This window comes from Cydia splendana, chromosome Z, assembly GCF_910591565.1.
Source record: "Cydia splendana chromosome Z, ilCydSple1.2, whole genome shotgun sequence".
In the NCBI taxonomy this organism is placed as follows: Eukaryota; Metazoa; Arthropoda; class Insecta; order Lepidoptera; family Tortricidae; genus Cydia; species Cydia splendana.
In genome coordinates this window covers 30,635,959-30,662,619 of record NC_085987.1, presented here as the reverse complement: position 1 = coordinate 30,662,619, position 26,661 = coordinate 30,635,959, and the positions used below count along the sequence as shown (strand labels likewise).

Genomic DNA, 26,661 nt, shown 5'->3' with positions numbered 1-26,661 from the left:
TTTTACTTACAAACTAATTAAAAGATAAACTATACGTCAAATGGCGGCAAATGAAAACTTTTTTCACGCACGTCACGTCAGAGACAAACTAGAATTCGGCTCGATTGCCATATCGTTCGATACCAACTAATGCGAGATTTGTCAAAATTGTATGCAACTGACATTTCATTTCGAATAAAACGTCATCTCGACTGATATTAGAATAGGGGTCAAACCAAATTTCTTTGTTTTTCAAAGTTGTCTAAATTTGAATGAAATAATATTATACAAATCGATGTTATTATTTAGCAATAATATCATTTTTACAGATAACAAATTTGTTCTATCAAAACAGTCTATTTTTATGGTGGTCATAATGTGCGGTTCTTGAACGCATCATGGAGGGTTTATGATATTTGGGTAGATAAAATATTTAATTTAATTTGTTTTTAGTATTTTTTGTTGTTATAGCGGCAACAGAAATACATCATCTGTCACCTATCACGGTTCATGAGTTACAGCCTGGTGACAGACAGACGGACAGCGGAGTCTTTGTAATAGGGTCTCGTTTTTACCCTATGCTAGCACTGAAACCAACGACCACTACTAAACTCTAAATCATTTCATGTATCTAATGTTAATGTTGTATCAAATTTGAAATATTTCTCTATTCTCACAAATTATACTTTTTCAAGCTTAATAATTAAAAAGACTAATTGTTATTTTTTAGTTGCCTCATGCTACCTCGGCAACATCCACCAACATCAGCGTTGGGACTATTCAAATCTCCGTCCTCTTCTGATTCTGGATCTGGAGATACTCAAAACACCGAACAAATCTGCCGTGAATACATCAGGGGCAATTGCACCAAATATGGACGGTGCAAATATCGCCATGAGTTCGATACAAATAGAATGAAAGAGATCTTGCAGTTTTGCCACGACTATCAAAACCGAAACGACTGCACACGTAAAAATTGTAAATTTATTCACGCCAGCAAAGAAGAGCATAATACGTTTCTTGCTACAGGGCAAATCCCTCGCGTGCTAGCTGAGAAACACGCCGCCTCGGCCGCTGCCGCTTCCAACATGCAATCGAACGCAGCTAATGCCGAGACAATTCCACAAATAGCTATGTTTATCAGCGAATCGTACATGTCGCAACCGCCGCCCGCTCCCTGGCCGCCGCTGCCACCTCCGCAAGCCGTGCTGCAGCCGGTGACGACCGCGCCGCCGCCGCCGCCGCCCTCGTCATCGCCGCCCCGGCACGCCGCAGGCCCATCAGCCCAACAGCTCCCTCCGCCGTCCGCTCCCGCGCCTGGTGTTTCTCAACATCGCCCGGTAGCCACAGCTTACTCTGGTGAGTTTCCTAGTTCGTCGCTTAAGACAGTAGACATCCGCTCCTACTTACATTAGGTACATAAGTAGTCATTTTCCTCTCTAGACATTGACAGGAAAATATTGAAAGGAAGAATATTTACGTACAGGCTATATTGTATTTTTCTATGTTGCATGTTCTAAGATTTAGTTTGTACATTCCAAGTTAACTAGAACTTGGCGACGCGTAGATCTCGATTCTTTTGCCGGCGAAGTCTGTCATTTCACATTAATGTTTTTGATGGGATATCATTATTTTTTGTACAGAAATTATTAGTAATCATCATAATTGATTTCTAAACAAAATTTCATTTTTGGTATTACAAATATGATAGGATTAGTTTTTTGGAATATATTACAAATCATAAAAGAAATATTTTTTCTTTATCTTAGGTTCGTAACCACACAATCACCCAGCTGGACGCTAAATTTCAACTTGCCAGGTCATCTGGGAGTGGGTTAGGTTTTTGACGTTAGGTCAGTCAGTGAGAAAAATCCATTTTAAATGTTTGTATCTTCATAACCGATTGAGCTATATTCATGAAATTTGGGGTTGACCCAAAATGGGGTTGACTTCCAATAGTTCGTTTAATATAACACACGGCCGCTGCGACGCCAGTTTCTTCTTTTGAACTTGGCTTCAGCATGTCTAGATACATCAAATTGTGAAAAGACAACTGAAAAGTATTTTTTCAGTTTTCTTTTCTCGGAAACTGACTGATACTGAAATAGCAAGACACATTCGTGCGTTTCCGTGAAAATAATAAAGTTTCTCAGCTGAACAATTTGTGATAATTTTGGATATTTTGTATTGTAAAATTGGGCCTTTTAAGAATACTGTTTTATTTTTATTTTCAGCAATGCCACAAACATTATTCTCAATCAATCAGCCCGCGGTTGTGGTACCGGAAAAGTAAGTATTTATATCTTCTAGAAAGTTATTTTAATAGTATTTAATTCAAGTGCAAGGTGTTTTAGTCCTTATTCTGTAGGGTTTTACACTTACAAAACATTACAAATAATATATAAACACATTATAAAAAACCTAACCTAATAGTGTGCCGCCGGCAGCAGCGTAAGGCCCAAGCTGCCTGTAAGTCAGGGTTGCAGAGTTAGGAACCGACGTACTATACACGCCGTGTCTAAAATTATTATTTGTTTTTATTATTTAATTACAATGAAAAAATTTAAAAGTAATTAATTAGCATCGCACAAGCAAAGAAATAGTGTTCAAGATAAATCAAATCAAGATTCAGTGGAAATAGTATATTCCTATGTAGACCTAACCTTAGTAACCAGGGATGTTACGGAGCTCCGGTTCCGTTTCCGTTAAGGCGGAACTTCCGTTTGGTATTACACATCCGTTTCTGTTCCGGTTCCGTTATGTTTGAAACGGAAGTTATAACGGATGTCAATGCTTCGCGTGGCGGCGGCGGCGTACATCAAAAACAAATAGGTTCATACCAGTCATTCGCTCATCGCCCCGCTTGCCACGTGCTACGCTAATTTGTTGTTTGTTTGTATACTTTGTTTTATTCGTGTTATTAAAATCGTATGTGTTCTGTTGTGTACTGACTACTGACTGTGTGTAGTGTGTGTAGTGAATGATAGTGTGTAAAAAAACGCACAATGAAGCCGAAATCAAGTTTGATTTGGAACTATTTTGATGAAGTTAGTGGGGACACGGCTAAGTGTAAACTTTGTCTGAAGGTTTATTCTAGAAAGGGGAAAACGACTACATCGTTAAAAAGTCAGGCTCCGATTCTGGTTCCGGTTCCGTTTTCGATTCCGTTTCCGTTTTCGGTTCCGTTTCCGTTTTCGGTTCCGTTAAACTAAATTGAAAACATCTGTTTCCGTTTTCGGTTCCGATAAAATCACATCCGTTACATCCCTGTTAGTAACACATTTCGGAATAAGGCAAGTTAGGATTGAGAAATAAATGAGACATTATTTGAGAATAAAATAGTATATTACTCTAAGGAGTAAGGCAGACCTGCAGTAATTTGTGCTAACTGAAGTACCCTTTTTTATATGTATGCTTTTATTCATAAACGCGATACTGCCCTGGTTTTGGTATGATATGAATCGTTTTCTTTATATGTCATTTTGACTTGTAAGAAAGGGATAAAACATAATTTAACTAAATCAGGCCCATAAACTTTTATGAATAAGGGGGTTAAACTATATGCGCGTGAAATTCGTTGAAAAGAAAATAATTATAGAAAAGTTTATCAAATGCCAGTTTCTAATAATTAGTTAAGATGAGATAACCTTTAAGTGTCTGAATCTTTAGCCGAACTAATAAAACCTAATATCTAGTCTTTACGGTTCGTTAAAAAATGATGTCCGATCAACCGAACCAACAGGAAAAAAACTACCTCATCGTTCGATCGATCAGACTACAAGGAAATATAGTGTCCCATTAATTAGATAATCGGACTATGAGAACTTTAGAGTTCGACCAATCGAACCAGAAAAAAAAGCGTGGTCCTATTAATCGAACAAGCCGGTCGGACCACGAGGCCTAAGAGAAAATGCCCTAGGTTGCAAATATCCCCTGTATAAGTGTATAGCTTGCTACTACTTCATTTGATTTGTTATTGTTACAAACAGGTTTGACCCGTCGAAGCCGCCCCCGCCGCTGCCGGCGCACATGCAGCCCACTAACAACGGCCCCTTAAAAAGAAAAGTGGACACAAACGGAAACGGTAAGTCTCACTAATTACCAGTTTATTTTATCGTTCATCACAAAATGAATAATAACCCCTTTGACAAAGTATGCAGTTATTTCTCTAATCAAATCACTATATCGATATAGTTTTGCTCAGCGATATAAAAGTGCAATTATAATGAATAAAAATAATATATACGCAACATGGCGAACGCTAATCAGTGGCTTTAAAGATCGCCCATATTATGCGAATAATTTCGCAAGAAAATATGACTATCAATATAGTTTCAAAGGCAGAATGTAAACTGCTCTGCAATGTAGATCATTAAAATATCAAATATCTTAACTAAATAAATCTCCGTTGTAGTTTTTCTTCCCTGAAGGTCGGATCCCTGCAGCCACTATAAAGACACAAAAGTGCTTAGCATCTTGACTTTTTGCCCTTAAAGAATGAGTGGCGCTTAGACGCCGCAGGGTTTTTAAAGGCAGCTACTAGATTAAGTGCCGCAACGCAAAAAATATCTGCAAAACCACAAGTAACTTTTTATTTTTGTCAGTGTGTTATGGTGTTAGCTTTTAGTAATATTGCTAATTCGGACCCTCGACTACCTACTCAGAATCTTAAATTTACATGATTGCTTAAAGTTCGTTCTATGATACCACAATCCTACAATTTATCTTGGGCATACCTCGCCATGCAGTGGTTTCATATAATACATAATAACGAAAACCCTGTTATAAACAGAGTTCGACGTAGCCGTTTAATATTTATACGAATGTATAGTTGATATTTATCACTGCATTTTAGACCACAGGTATTTCTAGTACCGACTTTGATTCTTTGATCGCCAAGAAGTCCTTTCACGTAACCGGAAAATCAACGCCTTATGCAACTACATGTATAGTATTCAATTACCGTATAAACTTATGAATCAACTCCGATCTTAAAACAAAATATCAATAAAAATAATAGAACCTCTAACTTTAGCTAAATTTAATGCGTATATTAATCGCGGATAAGGCACATGCGTTTGACACTGTTATCACTCGGGTGTGTCAGCGAGTCAGAGCTATACAATTATATAGCGATTTCCCGCTCGCACACAGGAGCGGCGTGCGGATCCGCATCCAAGACCGCCTGATGCTTGGCGTTTGAATGATCAACCGAAAACACGAATGTTTATTAGGGTGTTGCTTATTTCGTCGAAATTGAAATTTTCTATGTCTCACCCCCTTAAATTGTTCTCTTTCACTAAAAAACAAATGTGGATTTATTTCAGAATTTTTAATTTCGTTTTAGGGGTCGCTACCGAATTTAGAAAATTTGGATCCTTCATACATGATGATTTTTTTTTAGTGAGACAGTGAGTCAAAGTATATGGAAGCTATTTATATGTAATTCAATACTAGGTATAGTTAATACATATTTTTAAATAATTTTTATTCCTGTTTTAGGAGTACGCACTGCTGAATCAATATTTAGAACGCCTAAAACACGCATAATAAGCTTTAAAAAAAATAGTGGTATTATTTTATGTTAAACTGCACATTAATATTATACACCCTGACCCGTTGTCTCATAAAAAAAAACGAGAAAACCAAACCAAAAAAAAAAAAATCCTCTATACAAGATTATTAATTTAGGTCCAAATTTTCAAAATTCGGTAGCAACCCCTAAAACGTAATTGAAAATTCTGAAAAAAATCCACATTTGTTTTTTAGTCAAATAGAATAAATTAAGCGGGTGAGACATAGAAAATTATAACTTCGACGAAATAAGCAACACCCTAATGTTTATATATTACAAAAATAACTTCGACCCAGGTGTTGACAGTGACAGGTATCATCACCATCACAATATTTTATCATTAACCATGCACTTGATGATTTTTATATGATAAATTGTCTTGAGTGGCCTTTTAGTGGAATTCTAGAATGTCGTTTGGTATGGTAATTATACTGTATAAATCTAGATGTAAGTTGGGTTAAAAAAAATGCAGTTGTTTGTACTAGGTATTACTGTAATGTTATGATAACTCATGAGACTTGGCTAATTTTGAATTTTGCTTGGCGCTGATCGATTCTGTTCTCAGCTGCAACAAGCAAGATTCGGAAGCCCGATGGCCCTGAAGTGTCAGAGCAACACTGCGAATGCTGTGTCCAGCGAGAATTAAGGTTTGCCATATCGCTATTTGACCTAAGATATCATTGCATGACTATACTAGTAACTATTTTTATATCGCACTTGACATTACGAGTATGCTTTAAGTCAATTTGGTGAATATGTATTTAATTGAAAAGTATTTCCTTGTTTTCTTTTATGCATAGCGCGTTTAAATAAACAAATATACCATTTTGTTATGAGCGAATTTGAAATGCTTTCAAATAATATTTTAGTGCTTAAGCTGATACTAAAATGTGTAAGATATATATTTATATAAGGGGTCTCAACTCGATGTCAAAGGCATGTGTTGCTTGACAAAAATATCTATTTAACACATAGACATGTAAATAATAATATATTTCTTTATTTCGGACATACAATGTATCCATAAAGTGTTTACTAATACTTTTGACTACACAAGCAAAATATCTTAATCTCTTAAAAAGCTGTGCGAAAAAAACTTATTTATAAATCGAGTTAATGAAATCGTAACCGTTTAACTTATCGAGTTAATTAAATAGTATTGACATATACAATGGTAATGAAAGTATTGATAGTATTGAAAGTAAAGCTGAAGCGGGTACATGTTAAAAGAGCGCAGCGACTTCAGTATTATATGTACAAAAATATACAACAAGTGTATTCATTATGTACACATAACGCAGCTTAGGTCTAGCGGGAAATTAGCCTTAACGCGAATCGTTGATATCTACTCAATGCATAGTGTTGTTGGTGAGGGCGTAGTCTATAGAGTATGTCGTGAACCATAATAAATTAGTAATGTGGTGACCACTGAACTTGACTACCATAATCAAATACTTACTGTGGCGATCGTATTGTATGGACACTCCTTTTCATTCATTATTTTCAACACACTTGCTTATTAATTCTTCATTTCATTATAAACTCCACGCGGGCATACAGGGCAGTGACACTTTTTATTACACCCAAGGAAGTAATTTTTTACATATACCATGCAAAAAAAAAAGAGGTCAAAGCCGCTTAGGTTTTGTAATTGAACTACATACAGCGTGTGTATTCCATACGGGCGTATATTTTAATAACGATTAGTATGGGACCTAAGGAGCTTAATTACATTGTTTTTTTTTAGGAGATAAGATTTTTTTTTCATACATAATAATTGAGCACGCAATGTATTGCGTCCACATCAATTAACGTACCTAGTTGTCATATGATATGACGTTTATCACGTCAGTGTTCATTAATTTAAGTAACAAAATAAACCACAGTGGTTTAATGTGTAGTTATTGTAATTAATTGCAAATTCGGATCTCTGCCATAAAATTCCACTAAATATAAGTCGAAAATAATAATTACTCATTACTTTATTGCATAGGTTCCTTAACTAATCACGTCGATTTACCCGCCTTAGGTACCTACTTGTTTTCTACGTGACGGCCACGCAGTTCCATGCAAGTGATGCAGCGACGGTAAACAGACTCTCTTACACTTCTCTGGTGCTGCTCTCCGGGTGCAGTGAGAAATATTGCAAAATGTTTTCCTCTACTCGTCCCGGCAGACGGTCATTATTTTGCTCTCCAATTGTTCTTCCAGTGATAGGTAGACCATCTCGAATACGCTGAAGAGCATTGACGATTACTCGTGAGTTTTGCGGAGTTCGCCTGTTCGGAAATCGCTCTCTGTACAACTCTAAAGCTCTTCGGCCGCGTTGTTGAGCTTCGCCGTAAATCAAAATCATATCAGCGAGTTCATTAGGAGGAAAATTCGACGGTCGCGACATTTTCAACTTGATTTTCAACAATTATTTTTATCACTGACGGCAACATGACAAATTATGTCAAGAAAACAGAAACCAGAAATTGATTTTTTTTATCAACCAAAAATCAAAAAGTTTTTATCTCTACTTAATACCTAAATTGAAATCAAAAAGTCAATTAGACAATTACTGGACTCCTTCGATGTTTATGTTGTAGTTTTATTCTAATCAAACCTTTCCGTTCACTTAAGGTTGAGGAGTAATAATGTTATCAAAACAGATAATGACATAAAGTGCTGACAAGCAACGTCAGTCGTTTATTGATAAATGCGGGTTTCCATGCAGTTAAATACGTGAATTTATCAGAAATCTACTTCACTATTACTACTTGTTTGTAAAATTTAATGATAGATAAACTAATAAGTAGTTTGATAGTGAAATGAAGATTCAACAGTCGTATTAGCAGGATAACTAACGTAATTTGCACTGCCTCGTATCAGGCGTAGAGTAAGTAATTACACCTTAGCGATTGCTGCAAAATAATAATTTACTTAAGGCCATGATTATTCCGATCATGCTTCTTTAATTTAGGGTTTGTCTCAAAAATACATAAAAATAAAGTAAACAAACACTTCATTTGACGTGGCAAGTAGTTAATTACTTGTCATGTCAAATTAAGGTGGACGGCGTACATTGCTGCTCGGTAGGATTAAAATAATTAATTACACCTAATTAATAACACTATTTAATAAAATGATTACCTTATACGATTTGTAGGATCAGATACTATAACTGGATACATTATACGCCCGTATGGAATACACACACTGTATACTTAATTACTTACTAATTTACTGTGTATAATTTATTAATTTTTTTTTATCTATTTATGTATGGTAAGTAATTGACAACATTGAAAAATTTTCACTACCTACTTTATTTATTGATCCAGAATGCTTGTAATAAATTAAAAAAAAATACTTAATTATTCTAAAGATTTGGAGCATTAAATAATTTGTTAGTCGTTTGTCTTTATCTGTCATACTCTATTTTCGCAATTTCGCGTTGCATATAAATTCCATTATTTCGGCCGGTCCATACTTTTTAAAAATAAAGTTACTTTCTGAAAATAGCCAAAGATGTCAACTAACCGCGACTTTTTTATCTATGTGTATAACGGCCAGTGTAGACGTGTCTGGGGCGAGGCGACGCGCGCGAGGCGCGTCTACACTGGCCGTTTTGTGCGCGAGAAAATTGCCTCGCGCGTATGTTCGCTCTGTGTGGACCCGGCTATTTATTAACAAATTTTCCGTCGGACGTACCGTTTTCGATCTACAAGCAAAAATCTGAAAAAGAGCAAAAATGTATACATCCTATTCGGATTAAACGCGTTTAGGATCAAATAAAGGTATTAAAACGATTTCCAGCTTGCTGGGATATAAATCTTCGAAAAAAAAAAATATTTGATTGGCCTAATTATCAAAAAGCTTCTCCAATTGGCACCAACTGAAAATTTTAAACGTTGTCAATGAAATTGTTGTTTGTAATTAATATCTTATGCCCTTTTTAAATCATGGATGTATGACAAGGAGATGTTTGCCTTGTATGCTTCGCGTTAAAAAATATAAAAAAGGGACGTGTGTTTGTGTTTTGGATTTGGCATTGATTTTAGCTTAAATCGGTTTTTGGCAAGTGTGATGAAAAACAATATAGGAAATACAAAATTATAAACTCGATTAAAAGAATCCTCCATCTTTGATGTCGGGTTTCTAGATTACTCTTGTAAACAATTTCTACCACATCCCTCTTAATGTACAGTGCACAATAAATACCTACCTTTGTGTAATAACATTTTATAAATTATATATATCTATATATATATATATTTTTTTTTTCAGAATTGACGGGTACAAGCAGCAGATGGAAGCCTTGCACAATGAGGAAGAGACGCAAATATTATTGTACAAAAAGAAATTACAGGAGTATGAAATTGGGAGAGACATTTTAAAGAAACTCGTTGGACCAGAACTGTTCGCCGTATTTGACAATCTGATTGAGGTAATTAAGTGTCATTCGTCATTCATTATAAAAAGATTCACATAACTTGGGTACGGTGACATCACTGTATCCAAGTAATGTAAGAAATAAATGGTCTTCGGGACGATTTATATACATTTGGGTTGTTTATCCATCCCGTCAGCCGTCTCGTCACTCGGCAAGGAAACAACCTGTTGTTTCCTTCAGTTGGTCAGTTTATAATAAAATTAAACTCGTTGTATAGGATGGCTTGTAGAGAAATATAACTAGTTATTTAAAAAATATATATTTGTGTGTATTTATATTTTATATAGAAAAGTAAAAGATACTTACTTTTCAAGTAACACAAGATGAAACATATATCGAGTTTTGATGAAATGAAGTTGACATATCTTACTGAAGACGAACCTTTATTACCTATGAACCTATTTATTAACCTTAAAGTACAATGTATAATTGTATATACTTAATATGTAGTTAACTATATAGAATCCCAAAAACTATATTAAATAGGCAATTTTACTGTTAAATGGTTTTAATTTTTTTATCGCATACAAATTTTCTATTTATTGGAACCAACCTGAAAAGCTTGAAGAGTTAATTGTTGTATATATTGACATTAAAGTTGTATTACAAATAAATATTCAAGTAGGATTTTTTTAACGACTTATGTCGCATGGAGACCTATTAGTTGTCCGAATCAGCCGATAAGTCTACCATTGACCGCACAGCGTCAATGTTAGGAAAGTCTTTGTTTAAGTTTAACACGTTTGCTGCCCACCATACTTCACCTAAAGTGTTAACACTTTTAGTACAAAACCGCTTTCATACAAAGGCGCGTTGATAACACAACACACTGCATATCACATTTTACCATGAAATTGAATCCCCACACAGTTTTCATAGTAAATATGCAAATATTCGGGTAATCTATATATATAAATTCAATTACTTTTCAGTAAAATGGATGACACTTGTTAATTTTTTGTCAAACTGTTACAAAAATGTAAACCACTAAGAAAAATACCTATTGCAGAGTCATAAACGCACAGTTATAAATCCCAAAGACTTTTAAGAGCCTCTGTTTTGCCGTTATGAGTTTTACTCTCATCTCATCATATTAATGCTTTCAATATGATTTAAGAGCACTTTCCTTGCCATTATAAGCTGGACTTCCTTGTTGCGTGTCATAATAAAGCACGTACAAGATTAAAAAAGCTCACATTAAAGCAACTACAAGAGGGATATAAGGTAATTGTCCTTATAATTTGTGCCCAAATGCACCCTTATTAGCGATAATATGGCTCATAAAGAATATTATATTTGGCAATATAAGCCACTACAAGAGGAATTTTTGTTTGTTGGTTTGCTCCCACGCCCCATACAAATTTAGTGATCCCACCGGTGATGCTCACAGTATCGGACTATTAATAAAGAGGTAATGATCTTTTGATCCCACTGGTGATTATCATGGCAGCCAACGTGTTAACGAAGAAAAGTCCGAAAATACGAAAGTAATTAAAATTGTGATGCCAGTTACACATCTCAAATTGTCAGCAATCCTAGAAAGCAAATGGTAATCGAATAAAATTTACTTGTAAAACTGGATAGCCTGTAGAATGCCCATATGCTAGTCAACTTAACAGCTGCAGATGGCTACACATCACATAACACTTACGCTCTGACGAATGCTATGTCAATTATTATTTAAAATTTTGTAGAGTCCGTGTAAGCTGTTGTCTGAACTGTGTTTGATAGCACAGTCTCTAGGAAATTATGACGTTTAACTCTTCCACATTTTCTTCTATCAAACATGGTACAGAATTCGGACTGTAGTAACTTTACTTTTGTTATTGTAGGGGGCCCAGGCACCACAGTTGGATAATTCAGTATCTTTTAATTCGGTAAGTTTGACTTTTTACAAGCTTTTATTTGACTTGCCCTGTTAGTATGTAAGTTGGTTCGTTTGTTAGTTAGTTAGTGTGGGTCAAATCTTGGAAGCAAATTTGGACCCACTTCCCGATTTCCGATTGATCAGAAAATTTGCATAGATATGTAAGTCTGGTGACAGTGCCATATTATGGTACTATCGAGCTGATCTGATAATGAAGACAGGAGGTGGCCATAGGAACTCTGTGATGAACCAACGCAGCCTAATTGTGTTTATAGAACTGTTTCGATAATTATTAGTTGCCTGTGGTAAGAAAAGTACAGTCAGCGATAAAAGCTTGTACCAAACTTGAATGTTTTGCCAAAAACATTAATTTATTTAATAGACCATCATGCCAAAACCAGTAGTAAAGAAGCCAGTCGGACTGATACACTTTTCTAGTTTTTTAACTGTTGTCGGTAGTACACCTGTTGTACGGCCTGATATCATTGTGTTGTGTGGCGTGATATGAAATAAGTGTTTACCACTATCTAAAAGTGTGGAGAGGCACGTTCTGACGTCACAAAGAGTTGTTAATATCACATTTGTCTGCTACCTCAGAAAGAACTAATCTAATGTAGACAAATGAGGGAAGCTCTAATATTCTCACAATACGTCCAGTTAGACTTTAATACCTAAATATTGTCTTTGTAGGATTCATCAACTGTGTCTAAGCAGGCTGTTATACAGCTATTTAACATGCTGCTCGGCGGCGGCACCAGAAATATCATCGATCCGGTAAGCACATGTGTATTGTGTTCTCATTTGCCGTATTTTTTCGGTAATTTTAAACGACGAACGCTTCGCGGTGTGCGCGACAGTATCGCTCGCCTGGCAGTTTGACAGTTGACAGCACTATGCACTTTGCACATGAGTGTGCCCAGACTCAGATTTCAGAGCGATTGAAGTTGTTCTGTTTTATAGTTCGTTTTTTTAGCATTAGAAATGAGGTAAACAATCTTGATGTCTTTTTATTGAAAAACACGTTTTATTTTTAAAACGTAACGGCAAATATGTAACAATTATGATTCTAATACGATGATTTATATTCTTCTGCTTTCATTACTGATTTTTAAAAAGCGTTTTTCAATTAAAAGACATGTCAAGATCGCTTACCTTCTTTCTAATGCTAAAAAAACGAACTATACAATGGAGTAAAGTCTTGTGTCTATTCTCATATCCACTATTTACAATCCTGCACCAAACTAACTGTCTCTGTTTAGCCCAATGGTTGACTGGTAGAGAATGCCTCAAGGCGTAAAGTCCGCCATTTTTACTCTTTTTGTGTAAATTTGTGGAATAAAGTTGAAATAAATAAATAAAGTTTTCGTTTACCCCTCGAGCAAATTATTAGGCGGGTCTGGACATGTGCGCCGATGGCAAAATCATCGGCGGCGGCGTCCGATGATTTTTTGACCGGCGGCGGCGGCGTGATCGGCGTGAAATCGGTGTGGCATAATTTTTGATACTGCATGAGAACGTGGCTGTAGAAACTATATATTAAAGCCTTCTGAGTATTTACTAGGCTATCCAAAACATATCCGAAAATAATATACCATCATGTCACTTGGCAACCATTTCTTACCAACCTAACGGTAACCAACGGTGTGTTTAAATATTAATATAAAAAAGACACTTTAAAACGCTACATTTTAGACGGTATAAGAATTTTAATACAAATAAAACCCAAAAAGATTTCTTTATAAGTTAAGTCGTAAGTTAAAAAAAAATTATATTGACTTCTACCAGCCGCTGTCGTCTCGTCTCACCTACGATTTGTTACGAAATAATGATTAACTACTTTACATTTGTCTGAACTGAAGTTCATTAGAAATTTATGTTAGAATAAAGATGTCGTTGTTTTGATTCACTTCGTCAGGTTGATTCGCTCAACTCAACAGAATGTCTTAGAAGTGTCTCGTGTCGCATGGCACTTGCAGACTAAAACCCGCGTGTCTTCTGACCTGCATACTGTGAGCGACTACCCAAAAATTTGATAGACGAACCCTCTGACGGAAAATTTAAAGAGTCGCGTGAGATAATATATTGTAGGTATTTCATTAGAGTTTCATGGAATATTAAGGTTCACTTTGTTTTCTTTGTTGCTAGCTTTATGATGATTGATGACCCTTGGTGAGATTACAGTAAAACCTACTACAGTAAAACAAATCCTATAAAAAAGCTGTGTGATAACATATCAAATAATAACCTGTGATCTAGAACCTAGCCCTTGTTTAATTTAACGCTAAATCGTTATGACAGCTAACACCGCAACGACAAAAGTGATGTTAATTTGCTTCGCTGGCAAATAATAAGTGCATGAGCATTAGGATCTTTAAATTATATATCTGATACTATCTACTCACTATGCAACATGCAATAAGATACGATAGGTATCAAAATTTTCCACGCCGATTATACGCCGGTCAAACTTATCGGCGGCGGCGGCGTGGAAAAATCGTCGGCGGCGGCGGCGCGGCGCACATGTCTAGGCGGGTCCACACCGAGCGAGAAGCCTCGCCTGGTTACGTCTATTGATAACCGCAAGCGAAAAAATCTACGAGCGTAGCGAGTGATCCGCAAAGTGGAATCTTGAGTTCAAGGCACTGGGGCTAGACAAACTTTATAATTCCACTCATCAATTAAAAGTAAATACTGCCAGCCAACATGATGAAACTTGCATCACATTATTTTTCATCACACCGGCTGGTAAAGGCTCTCTTGATTGTTCAAAAACTTATAAGAAAGTTGCATTTTATTCACATGTACATGGGGCAAAGTAATCAGTTTTGGGATCTTTCGCTTGCTCGTGTATGAATATTAGCACGAGAGGTAAAACAACTTTGCCCCCTTGTAAAACAAATAACTATTGCCGCTCTTATGGATAAAATGCAACTTTCTCATCAGTTGTTGGAGATAAAGAGAGCCTTTACGAGCTGGTGCGGTGAAAGATTAGTATCACCTTAAGAAATGATTTTCTATGTGTTCATATTGTAGGTTCCTTCAACATCCCATATGGACGAAACATTGCAGTCCCTTACAAGACGGCATAATGTTAGCTATTCTAATGCTGGACCAGATTTGATAAAATTCGTCACGGATACATTAAGGAGTAGTAAGTAGTTTGGCTAAGTTTGTTTAATATTCACCACTAGCTTTCTGGTGAAGGTATAACGAAACCTACTAACATCGCTTTGGGCGGTGTGGGGACTATCCAATTCTGAGCTTGTTAGGCCTGTGCCCAGCAGTTATTGATATTCATTTGCAAATATACCTACATTGCCTGATACAATGGGTTACATGCATGAAAAATCTTTTATATGACCATGATAAATATTTTATTTCGTTTATAAACGTCCAACAACACAAAATTAATCCGAAAAAGAGTAATCCGCAGTTTATTGTGACATTTTTGTAAATATAATGGGGTTTAAAAACGGATAATTATTATTTTTTAAATCTTCCTAATGTATATTAATAGTTATTTGCGATACAATTGCGAATTACCTACATCTGATGCTAGTGATGCTCCATTACGACACCCTGTGCTATAATAAGCACATTACGTAGCTACGTCGAAAATTTAAAAAAATCGCTCCTCGTTGCGAATTTCCTATTTTTCGCACTTGTATCGAAAATAGATTCCTTATGTTATAACGAGAAAAAAGTAAGGCAAGCAAGTACCTACTTACGGCGTAAATAACGAAATACCTACTTATTATTCATGAATCTTTTGCATACATTTTGGCGCAGCCGTGTGTGCTGTGACGTCACAGGGCGTGCATTTTTCGTATGGGTCGTTTTTACTTGCGGTGCGCCCCTCATTTATTTTCGCAAATTGAAAGTTTCCGGGGTACAATAGATAGCAGGTTTATTAGAAATATTTGAATCTCAAGATAAGTAGAATCTATTGACATCTAATTGCTGCAATTAAATATTCAGGTAATACAGCAGAGAGGTCACCGTCAGTAGAAGAACGCCCAAGTGAACCGACGCTAAATAACAGAACAAATGGCTATTTAGCAAACGGGCGAAAACCTCACACTAACACAAGCGAACCTACAAGGTATGGCGCAGCCGCTGGTTACGCCGGGCCGAGCGTGCAGGTTCCAGACTTCGGAGGCCGTGCGCACCAAGCGATGCCCAACTACGCCGTGGCGGGCCCTAGCGGGTATGCAGGCGCCCCTCCGGCCGCCCCGCCGCCCGCCGGCTACATGTACCACCCGGCCGTCCCGCCACCGAACCGGCATTACTACCCTCAGAACCCTGCTGTCTCAGGTGAGTCGGTGTACCTACCGCTGTTTGACGACACTTATTTTACATTGTTATGTATAATATTTTCATAATTCGAATGTTGTAGGTACTGTGGGCATGCAGTACAATGGCACAGAAAGAGCGCCCGGTCCGGGCCCGGTCCAAGGGATGCAGGCACCTGCTGTACCAGGAGCGCTCCGACCGGCGGCAAATGCTCCAAATTACAATTATATGGCTCGGTATCCTCAGCCGCCTTACTTCCCACCTTACCAATAGCCTCTGCAATCCGCAAGGTACGTTATACGAGCGCAGAACAACGCGAAATCGCTAGCGAATTGCCACTAACTTGCGGGTAACTGATGTTGATGATGTGTAGTCCGATTCCCAAGTTAGGTATGTTATATTAGACCTCACCATGCAATAAGATTACTTTCAGTTTGTTTTTCCGCATTTCTTTTACAGATGTCCAATACTAAGCTATTGATGTTGAACTTCAATTGAACGTTGGCATTTGATCATTACTCCAGAATAATTTTCTTTCCAAACTATTTGCAAACTATTTTAGAGGCTTACGAACCATGCCGAACAAAATTAAAAGTTATCACGTCTAAACTATGTTTAATTTTGTATCATACTAGTAAAAAGGTATAGCATTGAAAGCGTTCCAAAATTAGTGTATCTCTATAAACCTTTAATAGAAATCAGTGTACCTCTCCCTAAAACGTCCAAACGCCATCCTGACGCTCAAATAATTCAAGTTTCTGGCCTACCGGCAGTTAAGCATTGTCAAATTTAGTACTTCAAGTTAGCTACACCATAACATTTATCATTTTTGGTAATATTTGATACCAGATTAACTGGAGGTAATAAGACCTATAGTATAATAAGGCCTACCTGAAAAATGTGATGTTCTCAACCAAAAGGTACCAAATTGTCGGTTGTCGATAAGGTTGATTAATTGAAGCTATATGGAAATATCGCCTTATTGACAATCGACAATAAGTACCCTTTTGATTGAAAATGGCACAAATACTGTACTTACAACAGTGTAACCGTCTTGGTTATTAGATTAACATATAAAATGATATAATACAATTAAAAGCTAACAGCAATCGTACATAAATTATATCTTATGTACTTCTTATGAATTAGTCTTATAAAAGTTTCGGTTAATAAGGCCTATGTGCATCGCGCAATAAAACCCATACCATTTAAAGTAACGATTTTCTGAAAATAATGTTTCGTACTCAAATTATACTAACTAATATACGTAAACAACGGTAAGTGCACTCTAAATAAGGGTAATTACTTAACCATTTTTCGTGATTTCACACTTTTTTGAAATCATAAAAATAGACAAGGCCTTCATAAACTGCCTGGCGTTATTATTTATATTTCTCTTTTAACTGTAGAAAAAAATCTGATGCATGAACACGTGTATTTTATTAGTATATTAGTCTAAATTAACAAGGAGCTTCATTACCTGAGATTAAATAAAATCTACATCTAATAAATAACTACCTATTTAAAGCGATTTGATGTTAGGTTGGCCTTATTACCCTCAGGTACCTCAGTTCAGAGTTTGAATCCTGGTCACCCGTACCGACTTTTAATATTTTGTTAATTAATAATCAAGAAATAGTCATGAAAGAGATAACTGACTAAACTGGTCCCAGAGCTCAGCAACCTTCTACTAGACAAACACTATAGGTACTATAGGCAACTTCTTTATCAACCGCCTGAGATAAGAGTTGCGAAATTATCACATGCATACATGCTAAGTTTTATTAATTATTAATAAGGTTTCAACAATAATCAAGAAATGCTAGAAACCAACCTGGAAGTAATCTTACTATACCTAGTCCTTTATGTTACCTAGTATTTCTTATTCGCCATAAGTCATTTCAAAAGGAGTTGATGTGAACCGAGGTCCTGTCGTTAACTATATTTTTCTCATTATAAATAAGAAATTATGTCAATTGTATATGTTATAAGGCATTGTTTTCTTTAACCGCCTACCTACGGTTCACCGCTTATGTCAGCGAAGCGAATTTTGGTGTGATTAAAGCCCCATTTAGACGGTTCAAGAACTTGCATGCAATATTCGATACATCGCTAACTACAGAGTGCAATGAATTCAGGCAATCGACCAAATACCGCAATGTAACGAAAATCACATGGAAGTTCTTGAATCATCTGAATGGGGCTTTACCTATGTTATATAAGGAACATTGTAATGTGAGATGTGATAATCAGAATCAGAGTGTGGTTATTTTAAAGCCCACTTTGGGTAGGTAAGGGCTGATTTAGATAGCGCGCTAACTTGCATGCGATTTTAGTTACATTGCAGACTGTTGGTTACATCGAATTCAAGCGACCGAACAAAAACTGCAATGTAATGAAACTCGCATGCGTGTTCTCGCACCGTCTAAATGGGCCTTAAAGCACTCAGCCGTACAGTTAAACCTAAATATTAGCGTATTGTGTTCATTAATGTGCCTTACGTATCGAAGTAACAATTTTTCTCACTTCATAAATTCACTTTAATTGAAGGAAGTGAATGTTTTAACTTTAAGTGTTACTAATAAGAAATCGTGTAGACAATATTTCTTACAATTGTTGATTGATTAATTGACTATACTGAAAAACTGCAAATATTATGATGAAGTTTACTTAGGTTATATTCTTGTTTTTTACCAACCAGCTATGTGGACGTCTAGTACTGATTACTTTTATGTTTTCTTTTTTGGAGGGTACATTCGCGCACGTTATACATGTGGTACATTTTTATCTTATCTACATTTTGTATTTGGCGTGTCTATCAGCTAAACGTCAAATTAGTTGGTTGGTAATAACGGGCAAGTATTAGGAATTATTTTACAATTCCTAGGTTAGCCTTATTAGAATACGACGAATAGTAGCCCGTAGTCTTCCATGAGAGTAAATTATTTTACCAAAAAAAATACAATGAGTATTGTAATATGATAATTGATAACATGATCTCATTTAGGAGCCACAAGTCTTTGGCTCATAGATAGTTCGCAATGCCTCCTTCATTAGTTACTAAATTAGGCCGTATGCATTTATAGAGGGCATCAATAACTCGAGCATTCCACGGGAAAGTCGCTTGCCAAATACCATTATTCTAATACTTCTGATATAGTATTAGCCGTATATTCTCGAGATTTACGCATTTGATTGAGATAGTGCGATTTACGGAAAAAGTTTTTATTAAGTGACATTCTCGTGGAATGGCACAAACACATCTAGTTGGCTGACATGTGCCAATACATAATTTATTCGCTAAGTAGAAGAAAAATCGGACCAAAGGTTTTAAGATTTTTTTTATTAAATCGCCATTTAATATTGATCTCGATAGACATACGAATTAAACATAATCACTGATATTTTAGATTAAGTATTATACACTAATTTACTGGTATTGACATCATTCCATTTTTTTATTAAATATGTGAACGTTACCGTTTACTTGTTGTGAAGACTATAATTGTTTGCTTTAATATAATTAATTCTATTGACGTTAACTAACATATAAACGTCTTACTAAGACTGATTTTTATTGCTTAAATAACGTTACACTACATATGCGCAGTAAACGCCGCACGCCGTGTACAGCGACACATTCTGTGGTTATGTTGTCTGCGCGCAGCCCAAGGAGTGAATAAAACACCTTACAAATGTAATATCGCCGTAGTGGAACGTGTATATTGAATCCGTCCGACTACATATATATATATATATATATATATATATATATATATATAATAAGATTACTCAATGTGCTATTGCTATGCGATTTTACCTATGTGCCATACGTTAAAGTTATGCCACGCAAAATAAAAAAGTAAATTTTGGCTATAATGTACACAGTCTATTGTAGTATAGTGGAAGCAGTTATGAAGTTGACCCAAAAAAAATGTATTAAGCTATGAGATTCATCACATATGTTCCTTGAGTAATTCTAAGCATTTCAAGTCTGGGAGGCAATAAGAAATGTCCGTCTAGTCGGGGAGGGCGGGGTACAAAGATGGCCGCCACATGTTATCTTTAAAAAAAAAACTATTCTGGTCCTGGTGGCCACTAGGGCAAGTTTGGTATAATTTTCGTATAAACCGAAGACGTAGAATTCATTGCCGATATTAGTTTTTTTTTTCAGTTTCATAGTAATTTTACAAGATAAACGTCAAAAGGTGAAAATTTTGGTTGGAGATTGTTGCTTTGAGAGCTAATAACTTTTGTATAGTGCCCAAAAATATCATATAAAAAAATACTATAATAAAGCGCAATTCATGCAGATTCTAAAACTATACACGTCTTATAATATCCTAATGCAAAAAGATGGTGAAATAATATATTAAATGACCGCGGGTAGCAGGACTCGCGGTAGGCGGCGTTTCTCTTACAAAATGGTCGAGTAGGAGTATCTTCTTATGTTTACTTTGTTAAATTTTATGGTTTCAAATAAAATACTTTCTATATATTTTTATAAAACAATTTAATGACCGCAGTATCCGGTCGAAGAGCGGCTTCCGTTGGAGGAATATTATTTTTTAGCTTCTAATTCGGAATTCTACGTCTTCGGTTTATACGAAAATGATACCAAACTTGCCCTAGTGACCACCAAGACCAGAATAGATTTTTTTTTTAAGATGACGGGTGGCGGCCATCTTTGTACCCCGCCCTCCCCGACTAGACGCACATTTCTTATTGCCTCCCAGAATTGAAATGCTTAGAATTACTCAAGGAACATATGTGATGAAGCTCATAGCTTAATAAAAACATTTTGGGTTATGTATGGGAGCGATGCATAACTGCTTCCAGTAGTATGACACTTTCAATTATTGCACTAAAATTCTAATGTACTAAATGAAAACAAATAGTTGCCATATTTTTTGAGTGAATGTTTGCGTTGCGTACCGTTTATTTGGGTCGCACCATATATTTATTTATTGACACGGAATGGGCTTGAGCCGATCACGCTTCAGCTGTATACTATTAGTATAGACGCATTTATAACTGTTAAGACTTCCTCGGTCACGCGGTCACTTTAATACGCGCACGATGGCGCCGTTTCAATGTTGTTGAATCCCTCATCTCTCTTTGCCGATTAATATTTTCCGATTCCGTGTCGATGAATGTATTCATATGTCTTGTATTTGTTAGACGAATAAATGTACCATGTTACCTGATACTATACCAAGTTTATATATAGGTTAATAAACAAAAGTTCCTTGGACACCTCAAATGCCTGTGAGGTTATGGTACCTACTAGTGTTACTACTATATTATAAGTAGTTATGTAAGCATAATATTTTGAAAGTATTTATACAGTATACCTTTCAGTTGTAATTTTATTGTTTGATTTAACTTGTGCCATGCGAATGTACCTGATTTTTATACTTAGTGTGTACTTTATTTTATTGCTATGAAAAATTAAACTTATAACAAACCTGAGTAGTTTGTGTATGCTTGTCCCATCCATATCCTAAACCGTTTTCCAGTGATCAGTGGAAAACGGGTGTTGGTTTAGCCGATACAAAGAGTGATGGTACCACATGTAATCTATGTACTTTCAAAAATTATAATATGTTTTATATTTATAACGACATAATTATTATCACTTAAACGCAAGTAAAAACTTTAAAAGGAATGACTAGCAACAATAACTGTACAAAAATAAATAAATGTACCTATCATTAACTTATAGCTAGTCACTTTCACAATCTACAATTTTATCACAATGCAATGAAACCGGGCTAATCCCGATAACGCATAGTTTACTCTGGGTTGGAAGGTCAGATGGCAGTCTTTTTCGTAAAAACTAGTGGCTACGCCAATTCTTGGGATTAGTTGTCAAGCGGACCCCAGGCTCCCATGAGCCGTGGCAAAAATGCCGGGATAACGCGAGGAAGATGACAGTAACTCGGTCGTCCTTCATCATCTCCCGATTTGTATAAAAATGAGGCATTTACCACCCTTGGCTAAGGTCATCTCAGGTATAATTTGGGAAAACTATTTTCGAATTCAATATCAGCATACTTTTTCTGGCAATGGATTAATTAATGGTCATAAAAAGGAGATTGTCTCACCTATGATAATTATTTCTAAAAAAATCGGCCAAGTGCGAGTCGGACTCGCCAGCGTGATATAATAGAGCTTTTCTACCGAGTACCGTTTAGGCCACGAAGCTAATAATTAACCCGCAGTGTCTCGGGCAGGCGTGGCTCACTCCGCGAGGTAGCTAAAAGTACATCCGTTCCACACTAATTTTGGTGGCTAACCATAAGCCGCGCGTGGCGCAGTCGCCACCTAGCGGCCATATTTGTCCTGAGTCTTCTGTACCTAGTACTATTATTTATTCTGTGTCTCGGGTAAAGAAAATAGTGTCAATATGTGCAATTATTATTATATTCAAAAACACAAACCTAACAAAAGTAACAATGATAAGTATAATATATGAAATATATCTTTCATTTACATAACTAAATGTGAAAACTTACTTCGGTAGCGAGTACAAGGCGAGTACATTACTACAAAGAACTGCACTAAAATGATTTGCACCTTCTGTCAAACATGTTATTCTTTGATTTTTTTTCTTTATAAGTTTTATAGCCGGTTTAGACTCTCGGCTCGCGGCTCGTCTCGTGGCTCGCCTCGAGTGGCCTTGAGCCTCGGAGTAATTAACAATGGAGCCGCCATTAACAGGCGTTCCCCTCTGTCGAAAATAGGCGGCCAATGGTCAACCACATGTCAACCATATGTATGGACTGACGTTTATCTGACATGACGTACCTATACATTTGATGTGCCCCTCCCCCGCAAAAAACGGCAGACTATTTTGTACCGAAAATTTTAGACATGGCGTCTCCGTTGGTTATATCCTCTAAGCCTTGAGCGCATGAGCCCGTCGAGCTAATGATTACACTCTCGCCTCGTGGCTCGGCTCGAGGCTCGTCTCATGGCTCGTAAGCTCGTGCTAATATATTTTAAACACTAACGGCACGGCATAATAGTACATTACTACAGAGGCCGGGACGAAAGGGGTTGCCGGCCGAAGACATATAGACGGCCGAGCGAAGCGAGGCCGGATAGGTCTGAGCGCGGGCAACCCCATTTCCCGCCGAGGTATGTATAGTGCTTTTCTCAAACATGCAATGAAATAAATAAAATAAAAAATCCACGAAACCCAAGTTTTATTTATAGAAAAAACTAAAAGTAAACTACACCCAAAATATAACCAACACGTACCTATATCATTATCACGCGTATGTTTTACACGAGTCGTGTAATTTTACTACCCGTATATTTTCATGTATCTTTGATTTTTTCGCCTTGTATCCGTCTGACTGTCGTTTTCGTCACATAAGTTTACATAGTCTTTCATGTTGATATCATGTTTCACATACATCGTTGCTTTATGCATGGAGTAAAAGTATAATTTCCACAGTGTTGACGAATTTGTCAACACTGTACTGTTTGTTTGTACATTCATTTAAAATATGCCACAAAACTGTTTCTAATAAACTGTAAGCCATTTTTCTTAGTTTCTCAAATAATAAAATTGCCATAAGCAACCATATACATACTTCGTCTTTGACTTGGCGGCAGAGGCAGCAAGTTATTAAAATCAATTCTGCTTACGCTGCCAATTCCAACACCTACGATTACAATTAATATTAATTTCATTATTTCGTCGGAACTCATATTAAAGTCAAAAAATCAACAACGCACCATAAATCCAATAAAACAGAATGAATCTTTTTCAACTTTACCTCCATAACAATTTAAAAAATATAACTACGCGTGTTTGAGTAGACCTTTTTACCGCTAACGTTTAGATGAAATATTTTAAATGTTTTTATTTGTGTAGTTAAATTTATAATTTAAAATTATAAAATTATAGAATGTATTATTTATTAAGTTCATGTTTATTTTATGCAAATAAAACTGCAAATTATAGCAAACATTGTTTTTTGTTTTTTTTTTATACGCGTAGTGGCAGAGTGTCATTACGAACCATAAAGCAAATACTGCCTCTAGTTTTTTTTATGGATGAATGCCACGATGCTGTGTCACAAATATCTGTGAAATGAAAATTAAAAAAGAGGACTTTGCCGGCCTAGGCCTGCAAGATGTGTATGAAATTCCATTAACGACCTTTTGTCCTAGCCGCACCTGAAACGTCATACTTCGCAGCCTATTATAAGGAACATAACATAAATATTTCATTGCATGTTTGAGAAAAGTTTATAATCGAATGACAAGTCAAACGCGAGTGTGAACGCAAGCGCGCGTCCCGCGCGAGCCCCTTTGACTCGTGCCCAAAAAACCGCTCCTCCACGCGAGCCAGGCGAGCGCGAGCCGAGCCGCGAGACGAGTCACGAGCCTACCGTTCACACTCGCGTCTCGTGGCGCGGCTCGCGGCTCGTCTCGTGGCTCGCGCGAGAGTCTAAACCGACTATTACGCTTCGCGCCATCTTCACAGTTTCCCGCCGTTTGCCGTGAATTCAACGAACACGTGACAAACACTAGCCGTCTCTTTTTTACACAGGTATTCTGTTAATTGTGCCGTCTCTTTTGCGCATTTGCGTATGATGTTGTAAACAAATTGTAAGTGGTGCTGCCGTGACGTTGGCATCATTGGTTGCCATCATTTTTTTCGCTTGATATGTTAGTGTATGCCTCATCTTGTATAAAAATAAATATCATTGCTTAAACAAGCAATATTTTATCGAAATGTATGAAGTTCTAATTTCAAAATTTTTAACATTGACTAAACCGTATTGATACAATTATTATAGTTGAGTCGGAAGTGCCTTACTATCCAGCGTTGAAAAGAGTAAGGTTATAGAGTTGTATATGAAGTTGTAATACACAGATTATAGTCGACGAGTAGAAAAATATTCTTAACTTAATATTCTTACATTTAGATGTTGACAGTAACATCGATATATTGTCGATAAATTATTTTGCTACGTCACTTAGTGCTCCGAGTTATCCCAGGTTTGGCTATAAGTAAGTGCAGTGAGCATGCACTTTTGTCTCAGGCGATACCGCTTGTCACGATTTATCCTTATGACACCGCTCCGCCTCCGCGCCGACACCGGACCGCCGCCGTGCCGCCGCCGCACCTTCGCGATATGTATGCGGCAGTGCGGCGGCGGGCTCTACGCGTCTCGTGTACATAGCGCGGAGGTGCGGCGGCGGTGTGGTGTCGGCGCGGAGGCGGTACCGTGTACACGAGCCCGTGCGGCGGCAGTGCGGTGTCGGCGCGGAGGCGGCACCGTGTACACGCGCCCTAAAGAAACTTAGGTAACAGTGAACAGGTTCTAAAGTAGGCACGGTACAGTTCACAAACATCTTTAATGTCTGTACGGAAAGAGAATAGTCGTGATATGAATGGGATCAAATACATTCTACGACTCTTCTCATTCCGCACAGACTACAAGTCAACGTTCTAAAAATATAATGTCGTGCGACCTTTAAGTTTTGTTAGTGTCTTAGAAGCGTGTAAATAATATATTTTTATAACGCAACTTGTAAAGATGATTGTGAACTCTACTGTAAGTTGTAAACTTGTATGGGTTCAAAAGCTAATGCTTGACAAGCAAAGGCAACCGGACATTCATATTTACTGCACTGGTTTTTCATGGCTGGCCAAACATGTATACCTAAGCAAGGTATCAGGCCATTTTATTTTCCAAAATAAATAGAGCTTGCGAACGTGTCTATCTTAGTGCGCTGTGCGAATGGTGACTTAACTTCATGTAGCTAAAGTTACTCAAACTACTTTTTTTTATAATAATTTCAGCTGTGGATCAAGTGGTGGCATTTTCGAGAAGGACAATTTTAAACTAAAGAAACACTACACGTGCTAGTATTACCTAACTACGGTTTATAATGTGATGTGACTGCCAGTGTGAACTTAGTGGAGTGCAGTTGTATTTACCTTAAGACGAGACGTGTAAATACTCTATAATGTTAGATACTTATACCTATTTAGTTTATAAGCGTAGGTATACTTTAATTAATATAAGTATAAGTGAATAATTTTTACAATAGATTATAATGTTGTTGTTATTAAATATCTACATAATATAAAATTAATGCTGAAATCAGAAAGAGTTTCTTTTAAAGGTTAAATAATGTCAGACAAACAAATTCTAATAGCAGCAATATAAATGCACAGTAGCCCACGTATTACCTATATTGTGTTCTTTTTAGCCACTCACTTGCTTTTGGTAACTGTATCTATCAGCTGTCACCCTTATTTTATTATAATAATAGAGGTCACTGAAAAATATCAAGCATGTGAGTGGTTAGTGTACCGCACAAAACTTTGTTCGCAGTACACTTATGGGTTCATTTCGGCCTAGCAAATCAGTTGATTTCAAATTAGACCCAGTAGATTCGGTAGTAAAGGGGGGAGAATGGTAATTTTTTGGCTATTTTCTTAAATAACTTCTAACCTATGTATTTTTAAAATATAAA

At 36.6% G+C, this 26,661-nt stretch overlaps 1 protein-coding gene across 2 annotated transcripts in view; it reads left to right on the top strand.

The window, feature by feature from the left end:
- The window catches only part of LOC134804783 (uncharacterized), a 46,194-nt gene extending 19,917 nt beyond the window's left edge, over nt 1-26,277 (top strand). Inside the window, exons 2-12 of one of the 2 annotated variants that reach the window (XM_063778020.1) lie at nt 710-1,338; nt 2,214-2,268; nt 3,969-4,063; nt 6,120-6,201; nt 9,827-9,986; nt 11,825-11,869; nt 12,550-12,633; nt 14,893-15,010; nt 15,838-16,173; nt 16,256-16,442; nt 25,982-26,277. In XM_063778020.1, the coding sequence (XP_063634090.1) occupies nt 717-1,338; nt 2,214-2,268; nt 3,969-4,063; nt 6,120-6,201; nt 9,827-9,986; nt 11,825-11,869; nt 12,550-12,633; nt 14,893-15,010; nt 15,838-16,173; nt 16,256-16,425 (1,767 nt within the window). In that variant the 5' untranslated portion in view covers nt 710-716 and the 3' untranslated portion in view covers nt 16,426-16,442; nt 25,982-26,277. The remainder of the gene's footprint in view (nt 1-709; nt 1,339-2,213; nt 2,269-3,968; nt 4,064-6,119; nt 6,202-9,826; nt 9,987-11,824; nt 11,870-12,549; nt 12,634-14,892; nt 15,011-15,837; nt 16,174-16,255; nt 16,443-25,981) is intronic. The other variant, XM_063778019.1, reaches the window with a different exon arrangement.
- The last annotated feature ends 384 nt before the right edge of the window (nt 26,278-26,661 follow it).